At 38.7% G+C, this 24,111-nt stretch overlaps 1 protein-coding gene across 1 annotated transcript in view; it reads left to right on the top strand.

The window, feature by feature from the left end:
- Positions 1-23,115, top strand: part of SUDS3 (suppressor of defective silencing 3 homolog (S. cerevisiae)) — a 24,937-nt gene extending 1,822 nt beyond the window's left edge. Inside the window, exons 2-13 of the mRNA XM_009330879.1 lie at positions 1,650-1,719; positions 1,888-1,953; positions 2,729-2,784; positions 3,180-3,251; positions 5,573-5,592; positions 6,162-6,318; positions 9,574-9,669; positions 11,629-11,690; positions 12,614-12,635; positions 13,371-13,476; positions 17,664-17,748; positions 21,175-23,115. Coding sequence (XP_009329154.1) covers positions 1,650-1,719; positions 1,888-1,953; positions 2,729-2,784; positions 3,180-3,251; positions 5,573-5,592; positions 6,162-6,318; positions 9,574-9,669; positions 11,629-11,690; positions 12,614-12,635; positions 13,371-13,476; positions 17,664-17,748; positions 21,175-21,273 — 911 coding nt within the window. The 3' untranslated portion in view covers positions 21,274-23,115. The remainder of the gene's footprint in view (positions 1-1,649; positions 1,720-1,887; positions 1,954-2,728; positions 2,785-3,179; positions 3,252-5,572; positions 5,593-6,161; positions 6,319-9,573; positions 9,670-11,628; positions 11,691-12,613; positions 12,636-13,370; positions 13,477-17,663; positions 17,749-21,174) is intronic.
- The last annotated feature ends 996 nt before the right edge of the window (positions 23,116-24,111 follow it).

Genomic DNA, 24,111 nt, shown 5'->3' with positions numbered 1-24,111 from the left:
TGTTTGGGGAGGAAAGGCTTGGGTCGGGTTTGGCGGAGAAGTGGTCTGGAGCAGGAGGAAAACGCGAAGAAAACAAGGGCCTGTTAGCTTGCTGGGGTTCCCCGTGGAAGAGTAGGAAAGCGAAGCCGAGGGAGAGGTGGAACTGAAGTGGTTTCCCAGGTGAAGAAGAGGCGGCGAGAGAAGGGGAGAGCGCCGAGGAGGTGGGGTTGAGTGCATGGGACTACAGGCTGAAAGTAGTGGAGAAATCTGGGGCGCGGAAGTTGGTTACGTTTCTGTGGTGTGACGGGGCAAGGGGGAAGGAGGCAGTTAAGGTAGAAGAAAGTGTGGATAGAAGTAAGGGGGTGCAAGAGGACGTTAGGGGAAAGAGGGGGTTTGTAGAAGGACCAGGAAAGCAGTGGAGAAGAGGAAGTGGAAGTAAAACCCGGAGTGTTCTGGGGTATAGAATCCATAAAATCACATACGAGGGAGATGAAGAATGACCCTTTGACAGTGCCTGTTGCTCTCAGCCAGAGCCCTCTATCACATCTGGTACGTTCATGAACGAGGTGCCAGAACCAAACCTCTCATCCTTGGTAAGGATCTACAGCGTTCTGGTCAGTGTGGGGCTCTCCGTGGCTGCACACAACTAAACTGAGTATGGAAGTCCTTTATGGTGACTTAGACATCTAAGGATTTTTCTTTCAGTTAAAACTTTTTGGTTTATCTTTGGTGTGTTGAATTTTATCTCAATACGTGTAAGCCTGAAACGTTTGTTCATAGTTTAAGGAAAAGCTGAGAAAGGTTTGATTTAAGGGACTGGTGCCCCCCGTCCATACGTAGGGAATACAGCTGTACCCTGCCTACCACCACTCTGGCCTGGAGGCACTGACCTCTCCTTGGGGAAGAAAGGTAGCTGATTTTTGGCTGCCAATGTCTTATAAATAAAAGCCTGAAAAGGCATAGCAGAAAACTAGCAGTCCCATACTGGTTTAATTTGTTTGCACTTTATATTATCTGTTCATAAAATTGGGGCTATCTTTATGGTAGTGCTGGTCTTCGTTAGGTATAAATGTTGAAGTACTTCTGTGCAACGTGTAGCTGAGAAGTCAGGTTCAGATCACAGCAAGTAACTTTGTTATCTTTAGCGAGACCTTTGTGGTCAACCCGAACAGCATCTAGTCATAATATTTTTGTTTTGGAGTGTTTCAGGTCAAGATGCAGAATCAGTTACAGCTGTTTCAGTCATTGTCTTCCAGACAGTATATTATGTCATGGGTGAAACTATAGGAAGAAGTCTGAAACATTTTTCAGAGTCTTTAGACTGTTTCTGTCTCACCTTTGTATATGTGAGCGGTAATGTAGAACCTGTTGTCTTAAACTGGGAAGAAATTACTAGAGTAGCTAAAGCTGAAGTTGTTTAGACTTGATGTAAGCTTCATTGCAAAACTACCAGAGGATTTACATAGGTTAACTTGCAGTTGCAGGAAAGAGATGAGGTGGTTCATTTCACTTCTGAGTTCATCTCTCCAGAGGCCTATCTGGTTGTGTAGCTGAGGTTAAATTGCCTGAGGTTTGGGGATTTGTTTGTTTGTTTGTTTCTTTGTTTATAAATGATTTGCTACTTTGTGTTTTTTTTAAATACTTAACAAGTCATTCTTTACCTCATTTAGACACTGAGGATGCCAGTGAAACTGACCTGGCAAAACACGAGGAAGAGGACTTTGTAGAAATGAAAGAACAGTAAGTAACCCATTCTAATCAAAAGTAAGGTAATGTTCTCTTTATTTGTTTTTTTTGTGTGTGTGTGTAAAACTTTGCAATGTTTTGGGCCAAGATTGGGGTTTTTAAGTGCCTAGCCCAATGTAATAGCTAATACTTGTAGCTAATACTAATTTCTTCTCTCCTCAGTTACTTTCTCTGTTCTATATGTATTCAAGAAATTAAGTGCTGCTACTGTTTTGAACAAAGAAATAGGTACGAGTTTCTGGGAGCAGCTGAGTTTTGCTGCAAATGAATCCCGCTGCAGACAGATCCTTCAAATAAAATAAAAGATCTACTTTACATAAACCAAGCAAAAAGCAAGATGCCTGTTAAAGCCCCTTGTACAATAGGATGCAAGTCCTGTCCAAGAAGATGGGCTTTTTGGAGACTTGAAAGAGTTTCCTTTGATGTTTAAGTGTATTTGTAGTATTTTGTGTTCTTGCTTACTGGCAGAGACATGTTTTTATACAGGTCAGGAAGACTTGGCCTGTGTTAAACCACAGATAGGTGAGAAAGGAAATGCAAGTTTGCAACAGCACCAGGAATAGACTTTGGGGCTTTTTATAATGTCAGGATCTACACGAGGAAATGCCTTCTGTTTTATAAGTAGGGAACTAATACACAAATATTAAGACTTGAAAGTGGCAGAATGATTCTGGTGTAAAGCTTCTGGTGTCTGTAGATCTAAATGTCATTTTAGATTTCGACATTTAAAAAAAAAAAAAATCCTATTTCACCCTGAACTGTTTCCAAAATAATTGGTTTGGGTGCATTGTAAAACCAATGGGGTGGCAGAGTTTTTAGACAGAATGATAACCTTTCATTTGAATAATATTCTTTTAGTTGTTGTTTGTTTGTTTCCTGAAGTTCTTCTGAAAAGTTTTTAATTCCGTGTAAACACAGAATTGTAACCTACCTAAACAGATGGTGAAATAAATGATGTATGTTTGCTTTTCAAAGTAAAGTTGTGTGCTCTCGATCTTTGCAGGATGTATCAGGACAAACTGGCGTCTCTGAAGAGGCAGTTACAACAATTGCAGGAAGGTAAGCTTTGAAGGGGATAGCTTTTTTTCCTAAAGAATTTTCAGCACTTTTCAAAGGTCATAGAAGGATGAGGGTTTTGAAAGATGTAAGCAGCATCCTTCACTGAATGGTGGCTCTCAGTCATGCTGCTTAGTGAAAAGCGTCAGCCACCTTCCATCCTTTTTCCCTCTAAACACTTGTAGTTAAGCCTCTGTGTACTAAAGCATTTCTTAAAAGGAGTGGTCAGCTTTCTGAAAAAATGGGAAATGTGCTTATCAAAATAAGCAAACTAGAACTGTAGTTTTCTGATTTCAGATATTAGTATTTGTGTTTCAAGTGGTGTATGGCTCCTTGAGAAAATTTAATACTTGGAAAAAATAAAATTCCTGTGAGAATCCACAATTTATTTCAACTAGGTACTCTTCAGGAATATCAGAAAAGAATGAAAAAGTTGGACCAGCAGTACAAAGAAAGGATACGAAACGCAGGTAAGCTGAATTTCTTTCTAAGATGCTTCATACAACTTAAATCAATGGTTTCTATAACACCTGAAGAAGAATAATGGTAATTCTGTCCTTTAAAGGAAAGGAGCTTGCTGGAGCAAAGGGTTCTTCTGCTTCTGAGGGTATAGTGTAGGTTTTTTGAGAGTGGGTGATGGGATCAATCTTGATTTTTTTTCAATTTTTTTTCCTTCATCAACATTGTTTGCTGACTGTTTACTAAACACCAATAAACAGTCTTAGTCTTCATTTGTGTGAAAAAGCACAAGTAAAAAAAATTGTTTCATTTTTATCTGGTGCTGTTCCTAACCTGCAGTCTCCCACTTTGGCTTGTTCTTTTGTGCAACTTGTCTGAAACCTTCAGATGCACCGTTTCTTTCAGTTTGCAGGACTGGAAAAAAATACATGCTTTCCCAAAGATTTGTTTTGCGCCCTGGAACAATGAATACAGAGGGTTTGCTGCTGAAACTGTTATTCTGTCTAGCTCTGACACTGAATGGGCTGCCTGTACTTTGTCTTCTGGCGCTCTGTTTCAGGAGCGAAGGCCCGAGTTAATTTTTAGAGTGCCTAGCTCTCATCCCTTCTGGGCAGCCTTTATTGTGTTACTGCAGAGAAATGGCTTGGAAATCAGATCTGTTTGCTTGCCCTCCCTCTTCCTCGTTTGCTCTCTTTCCAGTAGGTTCTTATCTCGGATACTGAAGCAGGGCCTTTTATAGAAGCTATTATGTGGAAATAGGAAATGTAGCTGTTCTTCCTTTAGAAAAGTTGGATGAATCCTGTAATGCCTGAGCCATTACTCTGCGAAATATGACAGAGAGGCAGTGGCAGTTATGTGATGGCTAACGTACTCCAGCCTTTGAATAGTATAGATTGTATCTCTCTAAAAGTGCTTGGGATGGTAAAGGATTTCCTTGAGGAATTTAAGTGAATTGAACTACTTCTTGTTAACAGGAATCTGTCTTCCGAGATGAATTTCATGTACACTAGAGCTGCATTCTAGCAATATTGGGTTGCTTTGGTAAAATTAAGACTAACCGCAAACTTATATTTCTGGCTGGCAAAGACCAGTGCTGCAGTGACATATTTCTTCCACAGGAGGGCAGATGGTGATAACTTTCAATTTTATGATTTAAAAAAAAAATCCAACTGCCCAGTACTACAGGAATAATGGTCTTTTATGTTTATCCTTCCCATGTTGAGGTTTTGGGGGTGGGTTTTTTAAGAATTCACAGATATTAAAGCAACAGTTTAGATTTACTTGTATTTGATTACCTCCATAATACTGCTTCCATTCTCAATTGGTAGAGCCTTTTGCAAACAAAAGGTTTGACTTTTATTGGGCCATTATCATCTTTGGTTTCTATTTTGTTGTTTTTTAAAATTATTTAAAAATAAAAAAGGCACAGTAGTACAGTGTTGCTACTACGGTCTTCTCCAAAACATATTTGAAGCCTGTGATCTTTACAGAAGTTTTTACTATTTCAAGTCTTGCCAAAGCTTAATATGCTGGTGAAATATGGTGACTTGAGGACTGATCAGGTGCCTCAGTTGGCTTTTCTTGCCATTACCTTGAGTAAAAACTTAGGCATTATGTCCTTTAGGAAACACAAGAAGGGTCCCGTCCTGCTTAATTTCAAGTTGTTAGGAATAGCACAAACATCCGTAGCAGGACTATTTCACAGCCAGAAATCCATTCGCCTCATCCATCGGTCTGTCTTGAACTCATCATGGCCACGTGTTAGAACATAACCTTCAGTAGATATATAACGATTTCCTTGCTTGTTTTCTCAGGCATGAACAGCCTGAAATCAGAGACATGTGAGTTGAGTAGATGAATCTTCTAACAGCTGCAGAATTATTTCTGAACCAGTCATTGCTGAAATTCATGAAAATGGCTTAAACTGTGAATTTTTGCCAGCCATACACTCAGCTACATGTTTCAAGCTTCTGTCTGGGAAGCTTATATCTAGTATTAATTGATTGTAATTAAGCTGGAAGAAAGATGGACTACATGCTTAGTACTGCTGGGAATAGTAGCTGAACTGAATAGTGTGGAATACTGCTGTGTAAGCTTTGCAAATCTGCTTGACAATCTGTGGAAAACTTCAATTAACAATACATTCTTGTGGAATTTTTCCATAGTTACTGTATTTTCAGCATAAAACTGTGAAGTGAGAGTAGAGTTTGGATGAGTACGTACACTACTTAGTTCACTGCCTCTCTTGGCTGCAATATTCAATGACTTAAACTGTTAGGGAACTCATTTTGTGCATCTGAAGATAATAAATTGAGTCTGTCTTCTCTTTCAGAACTGTTCCTCCAGCTGGAAGTAAGTACTCTTAATTTATCAAAATATATATTAACTAGATGGAAGAGCTATAAACCTCCTGTTTCATCAACTAGTACTTGTGCTTCTTTTCCCAGAAGGCTTAAAGAAATTTTCTTCCTCTAGGTAGCATTATTACACTTGAGATGCAGTACAGCCTACTGTTGGTATTACTTCAAGTAACTTCTGGACTTTGTCATTAAAATAGAATTAAAAGAAATATTTGCTTGTGGGCTGCTATATGCTGGCTGTGCATTTGGCTTGTTTAAAAAGCTTGTTTAAGTGATAGTGCTGTTTATAAATTTGAAGAGCTCTCTGCTGGAGACTTGATATGGTATGCAACAATAAAATGTTTTTCAAAAACAATTAATTCTTTTGCCAATATAGTACTGCTTTCCTAGTCATTTCTAGATGGTTTTCTGCTGATTATGAATATTGATAATCTTTAGAACTGGCTACAGTTTTGAACTGAAAAGCTACTCAATACAGCAGTTGAAAGAAGGTGTTGTGTTATCATTAACTTGACCTATTGATACCTTAGTTAACCTTTTTGTTCTTTTGGTTTGCATTAGACGGATCAGGTGGAAAAAAATTACGTCAAGGAAAAGAAGGCAGCAGCCAAGGAGTTTGAAGATAAGAAAATTGAGCTTAAGGAAAATTTGATTGCAGAGTTGGAAGAGAAAAAGAAGATGATTGAGAATGAAAAGCTAACCATGGAATTAACAGGAGGTAAAAATAAGACAGGCATCTGTCATTTCTCTTATCCACTCTGCTACTGCTTAGAAAAAAAGATATAAAGGTAGCAATGCTGGTTTATACAGGCAGCTAGTGTGAAGGCTTTAAAGCTTTCCAAATGCTGTAGAACACAATTTGGTGGTCTTTTAATGGAGGAAGCAGTTCATAATAAAATTTAGTGACCTGAATTACTAACAGGTGAATCAAAATAGTGCCAGTGAAGCAGCAGAGTGGCTAGGCTTTCTTATATGCAGGGAAAGGGACTTCTTTAGTTCCTGTGATCTGGCAATAAAACTATTGAGATAAGCCACAATATCGACCTAACCGGCAGTGCCAGGTTGTAAACTGTCCCCGTTTTTTTCCCTCCAGTAATAGGTGGTCAAGAAGTTGAAGGAAGGCAAACAACAAAGGTTGAAATGTGCTACTTAAAGCCAGAAAAATAGATTTGTGAGCTACATTTGTGTCCAGGCTCTAGAAAATGGACATTAAATGGACAGACTTCTTTCATGAGACCAGTTGGTACCCTTGGTGCCTTGGCAATGCTCTTTGCAGTAATTGACACAGTGGAGCTATGCAGAGGGGTAATTAGCCTCCAACACAAATTGTGTTGCTGTGATACTGAACCAAAAGTCTGATTTGATTCTCTTTTTACGAGCAACTCCCTCGCTTCTTGGACAGATAATGCTGGTTGTGTTGCTGAGGCCTGTCCATGAGTTAGACCTTTTATATCTTTCTTGCATAGTATCTACAGAAATTATGTAAGCTAATAATTTAATTAGTGTTCAGAAGCAAGAATTAAAACCTGTTTGGACATACTGAAGATGCTCTTGGCTTTGTACAAACTGTTAGGGCTAAGCTGGTCTGGAAAACAGCTTGGGTTATGCTGTCCCTGATTTTTTTTTTTTTTTTAAATTATGAAGTCTAGTCTGATCTTACAAACTGTGCCTTAGCCTTAACTTTCCTATTGTTATCCTACGCCTGTGTCTGTTCACTACTAAGCTGGGATACAGTACTAATCTTGTAAGCAGATTTTCATTAGCAGGTCAGGATCCAACTAGATCTTACCTTTGGAAATCTGCATACCAATGTTCTAGGAGTCTGAAGGAATCCAATTTCTCTGTCAGTGGAACAGCTGTTAACTCTGCAAATCCAAATCCTGATGTTAAAGGGAGAGTGAGGAGGGGTAAAAAGAAGTATTTAGTAGTTTGATTTGGGGATCAGATTAATCCTCTTCAGGAAAATGTGTCCCCCCATTGTTGTGTGTCCTGAAGGGATGAGCTGTTTCATCAAATACAACTCTAGGAAAAGGCATGTAAGTAACTGTGGAGAAGAGATCCATTCTGTGTGTGTTAGCCCTCCCTTATCTCCTTCCTTCCAGACTAGCAGAAATGCAATGTGATTTCTTTAGAAGTAATGGATTTTGTTGTGAACATGTGCTGGAGGCTAAGAAATAAGAATACTGGAACTGATGTGGACTCGATGGTTTTTTTAAGACGTATGGAAGTTCAGTGTATACAAGGATGCAAGTTAGCAACCTGATGAATAGGCCCGTCTGCGAGTGCTGGGAGAGTTGCAGTTTCATTAGGTTGCAATAGCTGTCTCCTGTTCTGGAGCATTGTATAGTGTGGTTCTTAACTATTAAGCCTCATGCAAGACTGTGTTTCGGGTTAAATCTGTTGGTGCTTTAGCAGCTCTTTAAAACTGTTTAACATATGCTTAACAGTAAGTGTAAGATTCAAACTCTGGATTTTTTTCCTGAAAACTTGTTTGGTGCTGACTTTCAGCTGACTCATCACAATTTTAAGATACAGGATGCTAAGATAAAGAGAGAAGAAAATTGATCTCTCTGCCTTATTCACATTTTAAAGGTAACTCTGTGACAACTCATTTGAAACTAGTTTTTAAAAAGGAGAAAAAGCCTTCTTGACTTGGCTGCATATCACCTTGAGTAAGTGCTTCAAACCCCTCTTCTGAGGCTCTTGTAAATTGGTCTTAAATGAGAAGAACGGCTTACATTCAACACAGTAAGTTACGTTTTTAGTGTCTGCAGGGCTATTAATGTTCAGTGTTTTTCAAATTCAGCTTTGAATCCTAGAGATAAGGTTTCCTTTGGCATACACTTGGTGGGTGGCACTTCATAGTTTTTTTTTTAAAGCTTTTATCATAATATTTGTTCCCTTGATGTGCAGCACGGTCATCCTTGTTCACCCTTGAGATAAGGAGAAAAGTAATTTGGTATATTTTGAACATGCATAGCTGCTCAAGATTTTAGCATCTAGAGGGAGCTAAAGAGGCTTCGTTTTAAGTGCTACCTAGGATGTGATTGAGGTGTACTTAAAGATGAGTGAATAATTCTCAGCACATAGAAAGATAGGTGAGATGATGTGTTTTGCATTTAAGATGTGGTCTCTTGGTTGCCAATTCAAGATATCTTCATAAATTAAGGAATGATTTGTGAGAGTTTGAGTAAAGTAGTTCAGTTAAGACTACCTGTAGACATTTGGACAAACTGTAATTTCAGATAATTACTTGGTGATGAGACCTGTGTTTCAATTTTAAATAGATTTTTTTCCCCAGTACATATGCTACAATTTATTTCCTGTCAGCTGCTGCTCTGCACGTTATTAATTAGGTTAATTTCATTAATCATAATTTGAAACATTTTTAGATAATCTGAATTTAAATACTATTTGTGTTTAAAATTACTCCAGCAGACTTGTATCAACCTTGAATGCAGTAGTTATCTGTATTCCTTTGACAAAGCTATTTTTCCAGCTTGAAGACAAGAAAAAGAGCGCAATTGTTTTGTAGCTGATGTTTCACATGCAACTAACTATCCAGGTTTTGTTAGCAAAGAACTCCATGAACTTTGCCTTTTAAATGATCTGTTCAAAAGCGGATAGCATTAGCATTAAAGAAATTTGCCCTGAATTCTTGTAGCATCATTGTGCTTTTTATCTCTACCTGAAGGAGCTGTAAAATGCCCCCAAACCAACTGTACCACTTCCAGCCAACGAAAGCTGTAACCACGGCATCGCAATGCTGTTACTGAACAGTGACCTAGTATGACAGAGAACTTGTGTTCACTGTCAGCAGTTCCAGCGTGGATGCTGGAAGCTATCACAAAAAAATTCTAATTTTCTGTATGAAGGAGGAAATATTATCTTCTTTGTGCCCTGTGTTGAAAGCTGCTGCTTCTTACTCCTTTCCCTCTGGTCTTACCAACTCTCCAACTTCATTACTCTACAGATTCAATGGAAGTGAAGCCTATTATGACAAGGAAACTGAGGCGACGACCAAATGATCCAGTTCCTATCCCAGACAAGAGGAGGAAACCTGCCCCTGATATCCTTTTACAGAATAACTGGAGGGCTATTGTATTTGAGGCCAGCATGCTACCTGCATCTATGTTGTTTTGTACAGGAAGGAAAATGAAACGAGGTGCTGGGATCAGATTTTAATCTAGGAAATACTGAAGTACAATTTGCCATGTATAATGTGTGATAAACTAATAAACACAACCAGTCTTTGGAGATCCCTCGGTATCCTAACTTAAACTTCACAGTGTTGTGAGATAATTTATTGGATTTTTTTTTTTTGTCAGTGAGAATAGTTTGAATTCTTCCGGCAATTTTTTTTTCACAAAGGAAAAACTTTAAAAGAACATTACATAAAAACGCTGAGTTAATTGATTCCATAGATAGTAACTGGCTTTTTACATGAGCCAAAGCTTTTCTCATTTCAAGATGTGACAAAACATTTGCCAGAAAGATCATATTTGTCATATCAAACTACTTTTTCCATTTCTGATAAAGGCTTCAGATCTCTAATCCAGGGATGCATAGCAAAAGCAAGGAGTGCTAGATTTGTTCTTTGAATTAAAAAAAAGATTAAAATCCATCTTGTTTTTATATATCACGAGAGAGAGAAAAACATGTATATGTAATCCTTCTTTTATGCCTTGTTGCATGTTTCTTATAATTAAAATGTTCTTTGGCTTCTGGAAGTACATTTTTAGCTCCTCTGTGATGATAGGCACTTTTTCTATTTGTATATTAAATTCACCTGGAAAGGAAGGCAATGATATTTGCTTTGCAGAGGCTTATTATTAGATTCCAAACTTGTATGGCTTAAATCAGATTAAAAAAACCTTATCTTACGACTTCTGAGTGACTCACACTTTCTGAAGGCAATATCAAACCTTGAACTTGTAGAGTTCATGCGAAGTGGTCACAAAGCATCTCCTGTTTTAATTAACCCCTTTATGGTTGGAGATTCTGTTCACTCTTTCAGGAAAACAAATCTATTTATTGGTGCCCCCATCTCATCCAAAATAAATGAGTTTCGTAGTGAACATGACCTACTAATTGAGCATGATACAGTAGCCACAGTATGAAACTCTGTCTGCCTTTCCTCACTGGGGAGAGGATTGAAGTCCATCAGAACCAAAATCCTTAAAATGCAGCCTAGCAATTGTTACTTTAATACTTCGAATACTTTTGACTTAACAGCTGTTTTGAAGAAACGCTGTAGATTAAAGCTGAAGAGAGGGTCTGCTGCTTTGAGTGTTGTTTTCCTTCTGTGTACTTAGTTCTTTCTTGTGTGGAAATGACAGAGGAGCAGCAGAAAAGGGAAGTAGGAAGATGCAATTGTGAAACTACACAAAATGACAGCAGAGCTCTTACAAGCTAAAATACAGCAACTTCTGTGTTCTGAGATTTTGTTTTTGTTTTCAGGTGAATGGTAGGCTCTTATTTATCCTCATCCACACAAGGATGTGTTTTGTGCCTCTGGCTTTATTTTCTGGTGGTTCTTTGAGTTTTTTTTGTGGGGCTTTCCCCTCTTCTCCCTATCTCTCTATTCCTGCTTACTGAGTTGCAAAATAATGAGTTTCTTTTCCTAGGTTCGGGTGGGATTTGGCTTCATTGTACAAAATCTGAAGTGAGTCTGTTGTTTCAGCTCCCAGCTTGTTCTCTACAGAAATGCAAGATGAAAAACACTGGAAACGTTAGTGCTTGATGCCTCCATGAAGTAAATGTCAATGCACTAAAGGTTTTTCATTGATGGTTATGTCTGAATAAGTTAAAATGATTTTGCACTCGTATTTGCTGCTAAATGTGAGGCTCTGTGGAGATGGACTTGTATTAATTCACATGACAAAACAAGCTCAAGTATGACACTTATTAAAATCTTATGCAACTTTACAGAAACCTTTTGGCTTATGTTTAGTCAAGTGAAACGTCATTGACCTTTAATTTTTAGCCTTGATTGTCAAGAGCTTATGGGAACCTTAATTCTGGATACCTCAGCTAAATTATTTGTTGACTGATGAGCAAATAATGGAGGACCTGAGAACACTGAATAAGGTAGGGATTATTGTTTGATTTGTATTTCTCTGTTTTAAAGAGAAAGCTAATGCTTTCACCTTAAGAGAACAGAGCTCTCTGTTTTATGTTCCTTTTTGAGATGTGGGACTACTTCATCCCAGTAGGCTTTCTGAAGTAACACAATAAAAGATTTAGCAAGATGGTATCTCCTCCCTTTTATTTTAATAGGTTTAATTAACCTAATTAAAATGACTGTCATCTAAAAATGTTACCCTTTGTCTGAACCAAGCGATGAGCTACCTTAAGGAGTTTCTTCCTTCCTCCGCACGGCTGAACAGATGTTAACATGTCTTTCTGTGAGATCATGGGCTGCCTCTGGTTTAGGCCTTAGTGTGGGGTGGTGTCTTCTAGGGTTTGTTTTTCTTTTTTCCTTTCTCCACACTGTCGTGATACTTCAGCAAACTGGATAGGGTGCAGTGTGTATGTTTATAGTTTTTCTGGATTTGATTAACCTACTGCTTTCTTGCTAAGCACTTCAAGGCTTACCTAATGTCTTATAATAGAGGCTGCTCGTTAAGGCTTTTGAGGATGGTAGTGGAGCATGGTTTTTGTGCCAGCTGTTGAGGTGTCTCTAATGATTTATCTCCCGTATTTCGTGTACCCTGAGAAATGTTGGATCATGTTCAAAAATATAGTGTGTTAGATGGCTCTAGTTTTGACTTGTTTTAGTGGATTATCTGAACGCTCTGACGTTCAGTTTGTAGACCTTTTGTAGCATGATACTGATTATCTACACCTTTGGCTGTTCATAGCATGCAGTTCTGGTTACGTGTTATGCCACTTAACAGTACATTTAAAAAAACCATTTAGAGTGTGGAAAGTAAGACTGTCTGAAATTATTACTGCAGACTTCTGTGGCTCATGTCAGATCTCTAATGCTTCTTTGCTCTCTTTCCATGTAGCTTAAATCGCCCAAGAGACCAGGTGAGTTAGCAGTTGCATTGGAACTTGTTCACAGTCATGCTGTTTTGAATAGAGAATTATATTGTAGACTTTTTGAAGGTACAATTGCTGATTGTGGTGTTTGACTGTATAATTGTTTTGATGGTGTAATTGCTGTTCTTTGTGTAGCTACTGTGGTGAATGGGTGCTGCGTGGAGTCTCTTCATCTGTTCTGAAGTTTGTCAGGGATGGGAAGGGAGGCGTGTGCATCTGGTGGCTCAAACATTTGGGCGTGGGACAATCTAACTGTGTAAAGAGGTTTTTCCATTATATTCAGATGCATCTGGGCAGCTTGCCTGCTTGTCAGGTAGATTGAGGGATTGGGATCTTACGGTTTTATGCTTTTAGTTCTCTAGATATGTCTGTACACTTCATTTCAAGACAGAGCGGTACTAACTTGTCTAAGTAATTCTGACTCTATTTACTTTAGATTAGGATTAAAAGAAAATCAAGGACATACTGTCTATCATCTACCTATCAATATTTTTTCAGATGAATGTTATATTTCACTGAATATTATAATTTATATACTCAAGGCAGAGGTTGAATTATTCGTCCCAATAGAGAATATTTTTCTGATGGAAACTTGAGTTTGCAGCTTTCTGTGCTTATTATTTCTGCTTAATATGACCTTATTAATTGCAGTTCTGCAGTCAGATGTGCCACTGTGTGCTGGACACATGCTGGTCTTAAACACAGTCTCTCTCCTGTTTTCAGCCTCTCCCTCCTCTCCCGAACACCTCCCAGCTACACCAGCAGAGTCTCCAGCACAGCGGTTTGAAGCCCGGATAGAAGATGGAAAACTCTACTACGATAAGAGATGGTAAGTCCTGGTACATTTCTGTTTTATTCACTCTGAGCCTTGTGTAGTGAGGAGACAAAGACTGCAGGGAGAAATTGCTTTGATAAAAGAATTTGAGGACAAAATGTTTCTGGGCGCAGGTTAGCCATTTCCTCCAAGGGCTAATCATTGCAACTTTGGTAAATCAGAAGCGATAATGGAGTGTTTAGACCTCATAGACTTTCAGGAGACACTACTGGCTCGAATAAAAGGAGACTTAAATCTTTTCCACACAGTCAGTAGTGCACACTGTGACACTTGGGAAACAATTTTGTCAAAACTAATGTTAAGTAAGAGAGCCACCAGCAGTCACAGTATGATGTAGCTGTGAAGCCGGTCAGCTAGGATACAGATACTCTGTGATTGCAGGGACAGTGGTGTTGGCAGTATTCGCAGTCCTGGTGTTCAGTTTTGTAGAACACTAGCCCATCGTTCCACAAGGTGGCAGAAGAAATGTTGTGCACCAGATGAGCAGAATGAAAAATGTTTCTAATAAATCCAAATAACCTTTAAAGATCAAACCCACATGGGAGAAGCAACTTCAGAATTGCTGATTGGATTTAGCTTTGTTAAGTTTTATGGGCATGTAGTTGTGCAAGCCTCACAAAACGCAAGGAAAATATTAAATTTTGCAGAGAAGTCTTAGTAGGTCTTAAACTTAATCTGTGAAACATGCAAAACTGGATAATCTAGGGGGCAATCTAGTACTCCTTGAGCAGAAAGCAAGTTGCAAGTCGTATGCTTATTTGTAGCCTACTTTGGTGTTCTGGTGGCTCAAAATAACAAGTGACGAGGTTGTAATTTTATCATGGAAAATGATAGGTGGGAAGCTTGTTTTCTACACAACAGCCATCTTGTACAGTTGGTCAGTTTTTCCTTCTGCTAGTCTTCTGACAGTGAAGTTTCATTGAGGATTCAATGTATACAACTCTGATAAAAGCTGCTGCCTGGAGCTTAAACTTCCATGAAGTGTAAAGCATGATATGAACTGAACAGGCTACTTGTCACTTCACAAATTCATTAAGTTCTTTTTTTGCTTTCATAATTTTTTTTTGTGTAAAGTGACTATCCTCTAGGATATATTTGGATGAATAAACTGTTCTTCAGAATTTTTAAGCATGTGGAGTACTGTAAAGTGTTGCATAAGTTTAAAAAAAAAAGAAGGAAAGATGGAATCTGGAGTAATCTGTCAGTAAAGCTCCCAAGCTCCCATCAAATTTAAACCTGGGAGAGCTTCAGTGAGCCCAGATGAACCTCTCAAAAGCACCAGCTCTCTCTGAAAGGTATCTAGTTGGGACATAAAACACTAACGGATATTTTCATCTTGCTGAATTCAATTGTCATGGGGCTCTCACTGTCAGGAATTCCAGCTGTTGCCTTTCCTGTCTTCCTTGTTCTTATGCTGTTTTAGGATAAGTATTTTATGTTTTTTGGCTGTAATAATCCTGCTTAGATTTTTTTTTTTTGATTGATAGTAACAGTACTTGTGCAAAGTAGCTGGTATTTTAAAATAATGAAGTAACTCTTGATAGTTGGAGGGTAATTTTTTCTAAGGTATATCAAGGCTGTAGCTGCTGGCATGCACCAGAAATAATAAAACTGACAGCTCAGGAGTGACTCCTTTCTCTGTTTCCTGACAGCAGCCATGAAGGACCATTATCTCAAAATAGTGAATGTTTAAGGCTAGTAATGGACTCCCTAAGGTCTTGCAGAGACACTTCACAAGCATATCTCCAAAGTGGAGACTTTGTATAGGGAGTTTCAGATGGATGTGGAATTAGACTTCAGCTTTTTATCCTCAGTCAGTTTGCTCCATCCCCCTCCATCAGATCCTAAAATACAGTTCACTGTAAAACAACCATCTTTTTGCTTTTAGCTTTGTCTGCATAAAATAACGCAGAGTGATTTCTTTCAATCTTCTGATGGAGATGCAGTTGAAAATCTTGGCCTTTCAGCAAAATATTTTGTAGCAGAAAGTGGAATTATTGCTGCTTGCCTCACTTGTCAGTATTGTGGTGTATTTTTACCTACTGCAAAAGCAAGAGTTGTTTGGCACTTTCCTTCTCTTGAAAGCCAACTTAAAATCCATTGCATTTTTCATCTGAAGTATTTTCCTCAGTTCTGCCCCTCTGTTCCCCTGTGGGTATATAAACTCGGCAAAAGGCTGAGACATGAACGTGTAACTGAGATGTACCGGGCTGCTGTGCCTTCAGCTGACCTGTCTCTCTGTGTGCATGGAGCGTGAGACAGTTGAGACAACTCTTCAATGAAAAAGCGCTGAGCTAACTTGTTACCTTACCTTTTCTGTGCACAGTTAACACAGACTTACTGGTGGACGGTAACTTGTGATGTGAAATCCAGGGGCTGAAGCCAGCTTCATGTCTGTCATTAGCTTTGATAATCAAAAATTGGGAGAAACAACTTTGAGTAGAAAAATCATTTCATTATCTGTGCCTGCACAGATATGACTCGAGAGCTGTCATTTGCAGTGGTATCTTCTGCGCTCGGAAGCTCATGCACTGATTCTGTCAACATCATCAATTCTCCTCGCTTAAGTGGTCACAGCATGGCGTGGTAGGACACTGCTGGACTGAGATTTTTATGTCTTATCTTAGTGAGGTCTGGTTTGTAGTAGCTTATACTGTTCCTTCGTATCAATTAACGATCATCTGAGCTCAGTAAACTTGAGATATTTTTTTGGCTCAGATCATTGCCGCTATTACATTGCCCTGGAACCCACTGACATCCTTTCTGTTAAAATGAGGGAGAAAGAATAATGTTTGGGCACAAGTATCTGAAGGCTGCAGAATTTGAGCGGTTTTTTACTACCTTGCCCAGCCCATTGGTGATGAGTACGTTTGGAAGGCTGAAAGCTGACACTATCATTCTTGCTACTGGCAAGCAGCGTGAAAATTCTGAGTACATGAGCCAGTAGGAAGAGATTATGGAATAAACTATTGGAAGACTTCCATATTTACAGTATGGTTGTTGTAGAAATAACTGTAAAGATTATGCAAATCCATGCATTTTGACAACTGGCTGTTAGCCAATCAGACTGCAGGGAGTTGCATACTCAGTAGTTGCTGAGGGAATCTCTGTGCAGTGATTCTGCAGCTTGGATTGCCCAATTAAATATGAAGCACTTCATGATTAGGGTAAAGGTGGAAATATAGTTATGCTTTTATAACTATAAAGCATTTTGGTAATCTTGATTAAGATTATTTACTTACAAATAATCTGTTTCAGTATAATTAGTTCTGCCTACGGAACTTTCCTAGGCAGAATAAACAGAAACTTGGGAGTTTTGTCTAGCACACTTTGCAGCACTTACCAGAAACATGGTCTGCGAAGAAGGCAAGACCATGAAATTAAGCAATTCAGAGTTACGAATTTTGAAGTTTTTACTTCTTTTTATACAAAATGCGCTAAGAAAAATATATGGCATGACTAAAATATGATCTAAAAGGGGGGGGGGGGAATGGATATGCTTAGACACGGCCTCCTTATGGCAGGTATATACAGCTTCTTACGGAGTCAGTTACCCATCGCTTACCACTTGGGATATTTTCACAAAATAAGACAGTATTGGAAATGTGAGATCTCTGTTTAAGCAATAGACTGCAGTGATAAAGTACAATTCACTTCTTTTGTTGTTGTTGGTGCAGTAGTAATTTTGTATTGGGGAATGTGTATAACTTTTTAGTATCTGTGATTTGCTCTGTCACATTTTATCAGGCGTGTGGAGTTGCCTTCTAAAATCCATCCTGTGTCTGAAATGTGAAAGGCTAGTTTGATTAACTCTTGAAACATGGGCTTATTGCCAGTCAGTGTTCTCCTATCTTGTGGCTTGGTGCTCTGCCTCTCCCTCTTTCAGATGTGAAATCTGTTTTCAGTAATCTGCATACACGATTGAATGTGAATTGAGAGGGCTTTATGTATTCTGAAGCACCATTTAAATGCAAAGTGCGTGTGTGTAGAATCAGACCACCCCCTACGTTGGTGAAGATGGGGAAACTGGTGTGGGAAGAAAGACAGACTTCATATTTACTCTATCCAAATGCTTGTAGAATCCTAGCTTTATCAGCCTTACTGCTGTTTCTTTTCTCAATCTTTGGATGGCTAATAGTTTCATGTGTTTTGGTGTTGTTGTTTTTTTATTATTTTTGCAGGTACCACAAGAGCCAGGCTATTTACCTGGAGTCTAAAGAGAACACTAAGATCAGCTGTGTGATCAGTTCTGTGGGCGCCAACGAGGTAGTGGGCCGCTTTGTTTTTCATGGGAGTGGGGAAAGCTGTGGGTCAGTGTAGGCAGGTGGATGGCTATCTATTAGGGACTAAGAGAAAATCAATACTACTTTCAGAAAATATGTAGTTGTCTGGTGTCTAAAGAAGCTGAATCCAAGATAAAACTGAGTTGAGAGATCTCTTGAGATAGATCTGAGATGGGAAGAGACTTGCTGTGTTTCTAAAGAATTATCTTAACATTTTGCAAGTAGTATTTTGGCAGGCAGGGAAAATGGGGAGAACTGACACTTTACATCTCATTGGCACTACATTCATAAGTTCCATTTCCATTATTTCAAGAACATACATACAGTTATTATTCATGCAAAATTTAAAAAAAAAAGAAAATTCCATTGGGAATCCAGAACAGGATGAGGAAAAATTTTTATCACCAAATTTAGTTGTTATAAGGGGAGAAAATTCTTCCTGCTAAGCTGAGTACATGTGTTGTGAAGTAAGCAGGCAGCATTCATCACCTACTTGGGAGATAGGGCAGGTGAGTCATTTGTCTGAGACAATTTCCTTGTGGCCAATGATTAAGGCTTCGAGAAGCAGGTGAAGAGGTGTGTGCATAAGATTGATGTGACTCTTGCTGCAAAATAAGCTTAGTGCTTGAGCAGTGCATCAGTTGGGCAAAGGGAGCAGTTTATTCTTTGCTTGCAGATTCCAGACACTTCAAGGAAAGAAATGATAGACTTGAATGCACTTCTCTTCAATCAGCCAATGAAGTAACTTTAGTTTGTTTTGGCAGCTAAGGGAAAATATTTTGTTTTCAACAAAATGAGTTGAATATGGAACGTGTTTTGTATCACAACTGTTCTCCTTGCAATAACAGTTGTTACGCTCAACAGTTGGCTATTCAGATAAAGTAGTAGTAGCTTGCTAATGGATGCGTTTAATCAAATTAGCAGTATTATATTTTTAAGTTATTACTGTTACCTTAAAACATTAAAACTCAATCTTTTGGGAGCATCTTACCTGAAACACGAAGGAAATGCAATCCGTTAATTATAATTGCATGAATTCCACTTTAAAGTGAGACGATAGGTTTCGTTTTAGTTTTGTGGGGTTTTTTGAGAGAGACTGGGGAGGAGGCATGGCAATTGTTTGCCCTGTGATAGTTTGTTGCAACAAACATATATAAAAGCCAGGGGAGATAAATATTTAACAGAATACTGAAATGAGAAGGTGTTCTCTTAGGAGTACGATGTGCACATCTCAGATTTCATCACACATTCAAAAGCATGGTTGCCAAACTATGATCTTACGGGGTCCTGCTTGAATTTAGAAGCTAGAAGGCAGACCTAGATTTGAGGTCTCTAATTGTAGACTGGAGTCAAAAGTTGATAGCATTTCTAAAGGAAGTCAAGTTACTCAAAGGAGCTTTACCGAAAATATTTGCACAGAGTGTCTCCCCACCAGCATTTCCATTAATGCTTGAAGTGAAAAGACTTAACTAAGAAACATCAGAGACATTATGGCATACAGTTGCCTTCTTGTGGCTGGGGAAATGAAGTAATTCACAGTGTATCAGATCATCTTTGTTCATACGAAGGTCTAAATCAGTTTTCTTAAACTGGATTTGAATTTTGTAATTGGCTAGGGGCCTCTCTGACTCAGAGTCTGAGCTATGATGATCCCCCTTAAAAAACAAACCAAAAATATCTTCCCAGGCCTGAATTCTTTAAAACTCGGTGATGTGTTTAGATCTAAACAGAATATATTTCTATTACTTCCAATGTGATTTCCTTGGAAACTGTGAATCAAATACTGCATTGGTGGAAATCATTGGCCAAGTGCATGGAACAATTCAATCATTTGCCTTTTGATGATAAACTCTTCAGTACGTGCAGGAAAGTTTGTTTTGGTTTTTTTTTTTTATTCCCATGAGTTTATTCAGCAATCTCAGTTTGTTGAAAGTTGAAAAAAGAAGGAAGCTTATTTTTCTTTTACAGTCTAGGAATAAAAGAAATTCATAGTTGGATTTGGTTCTTTCTATTCACCATCTCCTTCAGTTCTTTAGAATTAATAGATGTTATCTTCTGATTGCAAAATACATTGTATGTCTAAAACATCAGTTTTAAGCTCAGAGTATGTCTTGATGCTTTTATTTTTCTGAACTGTGTGGCACATTTTGGTGTCGATAAGTAATTTCACTGTTGTGGTCACTTAAAACTGAATTCTAATTTTCCTCCAAATGGAACTTAACAAAGCGGTTAACTTTAGCAAAGCAAATATACCATTCTATCATATTGTGATAGATTGTAAAACTGTACATGTTTGTTCTGTACAGTTGCTCAGAGTTTGTAGATTTAAGAATTCTTTTGGTTAGTAAAACATACTCAATTCTTGGAAACGTTGCAGTGGAGAGATGATTATCAATGAAGTTGGATTCTAATTTCTCTAGAGAAATAACTGAAGTACCAATGCAGGCAAATATTAAATTTATTTTAAATTGAGGGCTTCTGCTAGTAAAGTCAATTTATAATTAAAACAAGAGTTAAATCATTCAACCGTGCCCAGCCTGTAGCTAATATGGTATCTTAAAAAAAAAAAAGTTTTGGATAAATCGCATGCCAACACTAACTTTGTAGTCCTTTGCAGTAGGCAATATTGGACTTCCATCCTAAAATATTCTAATACTAAGAGCTGGATAACTCTTATTTTCCATGCATTTATTTAAATATGTCTAAACGCATTAAAATGATAAAATCCAGAGGGGTTTTTCTTGGATTTGATTTTTAAAGTACAGGTATTTGGGTCTAAACTTTGTGAGTGACTTTTATTTTTTAAAAATTCTGAGTGGCTGCCTCCATGGAAGCCATTTGTCCTTTGAAACATACTGTGTATCAGCAAGTTATGTGAATTCTTCCATGCAGGTGTTTAAAAAAGAGGCCCTTTTATCTTCAGATATGTTTTATTTAATACATTGAGAGAAATGCTTCACTGAACAAAATCAGAATAAGCTTTTCATTTGACTAATAGCTACTTGTCTGGGCAAATCCCAGGATAGATAACTTTATGATCTGTGGATCTGGAGAGACTTATTCTTGATTAGGTAAGCTTAATGCCAGAGTTCTGTTGCGAACTGTAGCAGAAGGAAACTTGCTTTCCTGATGATGCTTGGAAAGAGTAATTTTTCTTTATGACTGTTTTGAGCAGGAAGTTAAGGTGGTTAGAAACCTTATTTCGTTTTCTACTCAGGTTGCAAATGCCTCGTGTGGGGAGGGAGAAGGGCTTAAGCTAAATCATCTGTGCACCCTGAGTAACAGAGATGTTCAGATCTGGCAATAAGAATACCTGGACTTACTTGTCTGTGTATTGCTTACTGTGGGTTTTCCCTTTTTCTCCCCAATATATCTCTCTGCCCCTTTCTTTTTTCTTTTTTTTATGCAGATCTGGGTGAGGAAAACCAGTGACAGCACAAAGATGAGAATCTATCTGGGACAGCTGCAGCGAGGTGTTTTTGTGATTCGTCGACGATCAGCTGCGTGACTGTATGCTCTTCCTTGGTTTTTGTTCTTTTTTTTTTTTTTTTTTTTTTTTTTTAAACGGATAGACGAACCTCTAATGGGAAATGGCAGTCTGTTAATTCATCTTAGCAGCAGAGAACGCTGTCATGACCTCTTACGAGACAGTTTGTGGCTGGCCACATAATCCCCAGTAGTCCTTAAATCTTTAGTGATACCCAAGCACTGCCCTGGACTATTTCTGAATTTTTGCATCAAGCTTCTGTATGCTTTCTTTACATTTTGGGTGACTATTTAAGAAGACTTCGCATCATACTTTTTTCATCATTGTTTCATGGTGCATAGATGGGACTCGTATGTTGAAAACAACGTAACATTTATGTTTTGAATCAGACCAATGGAAGAAGCTTTGCTTGTCAAGACCTGAGGTTATTCGTTCTTTTTGGTTTTGTTTTCCTGCAAGGCTCAGGATGTTGGGCAAAAGGAGATTAATCTTGCCAGCTTTCAGCTGCAGCCGAGAGATACATCTGTAATACCTGATGTATGACATCAGCTTTATTGGATGAACTGTTTAAAGACTTGAGCACTGAGGCTTTTTTTTTAGGAAAGTGTGAACAGCTTAGAAACTGCTGAAAATCCAGTTGATTTTAATGTAGTTAAGCAGTCACATGTGGTTAATCAGAAGCTTCCATTTCTCTTCACATTAAAAAACCCTTCAATGAACAAGCAAAGAGTTACTTGCTGAAGTAATTTCCTGAAATAGGTGGATGAGTATAAACCAAAGGATTAATTAAGTGGACTTTGCAGATAGCGAGACTATATGAACCGTATGTATGACTATAACCACTCATACATGTAGAGAGATGAAAGGTAAATGTCACTTTCTTTACTGATGCTTAGAGTAACAGGTCATGCTGGAATCGTGCTGACAGAAGATACTGGATCTGTTGTATCTTTCAAAGAAGCCTGGTACAGAGTAGAAAACAGCATTGACATGCTTTTAGCGTATAGCTGAAACCTTCATTCCCTAAAATGTCATGCAAAGGTTTCCCTTTGAAGGGTATTTTAATTACTGGAGATAACACTGAGTTTCTGCACTTGCCCTCCAATAGCACAAGTGAAAATGCTCAAGTGATTATATTAATATACTCCCTTGCGAGATGCTTAAAGATCTGACTCTGGCATTCCTTTATTATTCCCAGCATTCTGCTGATGGCTGAAACCACCAATACCATGTGTGACTGCACTGGCATGAACTACACAGGGCACTGGCAATGCTGTCAGATCTTTGCCTTCTGTGCGAAAGAATTTTGTGCTCCTTTTGATTACCAGACAAAAAGTTGTAATTTCTGCCTTTATCGGTATCTGTTGCTTTGAGGCATCTTTCGGTTTTGCTTTTGAACTGCCTTCTTGTTCAGCATCAGTCTAACCTTTCTTTCATATCTGGATAAATGGAGTATTTTAAATGACTGTTTCCATTTCTTTTCCTTACTGCAGTTGGGTGGCAGTCACATCCCAATAACTGATGTATGTATGTGGATCAGGAGTGGAGTGTTATGGCTGAGTTTCTGATGTGTTGCCTTTGTGGCTGAGACACCGTACCTGTTTTTACTGTGTTTAGAGTTTCAGCTGGATCTGGAGCCTTGACAAGGAAAGGAGAGGGTGTCTGTCTCCCACCCCTTGAAAATGTGCCATCTTTGCTGCAGCGTTAGTCAGGTGGAAAGCAGCAGGCTGTGTTTTGTCAAGTTAACAGCGTACTTAATATAACAGCATTCTCTGCACGTGTGACAGGTTTTTAATAAGGTGATGATGTACCAAACAGGATTTGTCACTGAGCCTTAAAACGAACATCATAAAAAGTGCTAGGTAAATAGCAGGATTTATTTCCTACCTATATTATTTTATCAATATATATGTTTGTGGAAATAGCTGGGAACTTTGATTCAATTTTGGGGAGATATTTTGCCAGCCTGCTAACAGCAGGTGATCTCTCTGCTGCTGTGATGTTATCTGTTTTGGGGTAGCTTTAAAGGTATTGGCAGAAGCATGGAAGTGCAGCAGCTCTCTTAGAGCCAGGCGTGGTATAGGTGCACATTGTGTAAGCCTAATTATGTAGCTTTGACACGACATCTTAATCTGAATCAACATCATCTGCTCACCATCCCTATTCCTTGGCAGAAGCGGGGAAAGAATAGCTGCTCTCACAGCCAAAAGCCTGTCTTTCAATCAGCTGCGGTCTCACATTGGAGGGGGGTGTGATGGGATGGGACACACATTTCTAGTTCACACCCCAATCAGAATTTGCATAGTCTTCTGGAAGCAAATACCTGTGGGACTGTTGCACCATCTCCCTCTTCTGTAACGCCCTCTGTGGACGTGCAACTGTGCTGAGAAAGTTACTGTTATCACAAGGAGTCATCTCGTGTTGTTGCAGATAATCAAAGAGTGTAGCCTTGGACTGCAAGCTGTAGTGGGAGAAAACAAGCTAAGAAAGAATGAGGACAGTGAGCCGTCAGGGTGGGAAGGAAGAAATTTAAGTGTACTGTTGCATTGACTGGGGAGATGGGTTGCGTAAACTGATCCTGATTGAGGGCAGTGCTTCACCATGGAAGTTGTCAAAACTTGATCTCAAATTCTTACTCTACTCTTTCATGCCCATCTTGGATCTCCAGGAAGGATGCGTGAGGTTTGTACAGCTCCTTTCTGTCAGAGTTCCTTGCCCATTGCCAGTTTCCCCAGTGCCCCTGGATCAACCTTTTAACTATATAACTTCTGCTGTTGACAGTCCTGAGTGTGGGCTCGTAGCCCTCTGTGCTCAAATTTAACTGCTACACTGAAAGTATTTTGTTTTAAGGCTACTTCA

This window comes from Pygoscelis adeliae, unplaced genomic scaffold (genome assembly GCF_000699105.1).
Source record: "Pygoscelis adeliae isolate BGI_AS28 unplaced genomic scaffold, ASM69910v1 Scaffold358, whole genome shotgun sequence".
Classification (NCBI taxonomy): domain Eukaryota; kingdom Metazoa; phylum Chordata; class Aves; order Sphenisciformes; family Spheniscidae; genus Pygoscelis; species Pygoscelis adeliae.
This window is presented reverse-complemented; position numbering and strand designations above follow the sequence as displayed.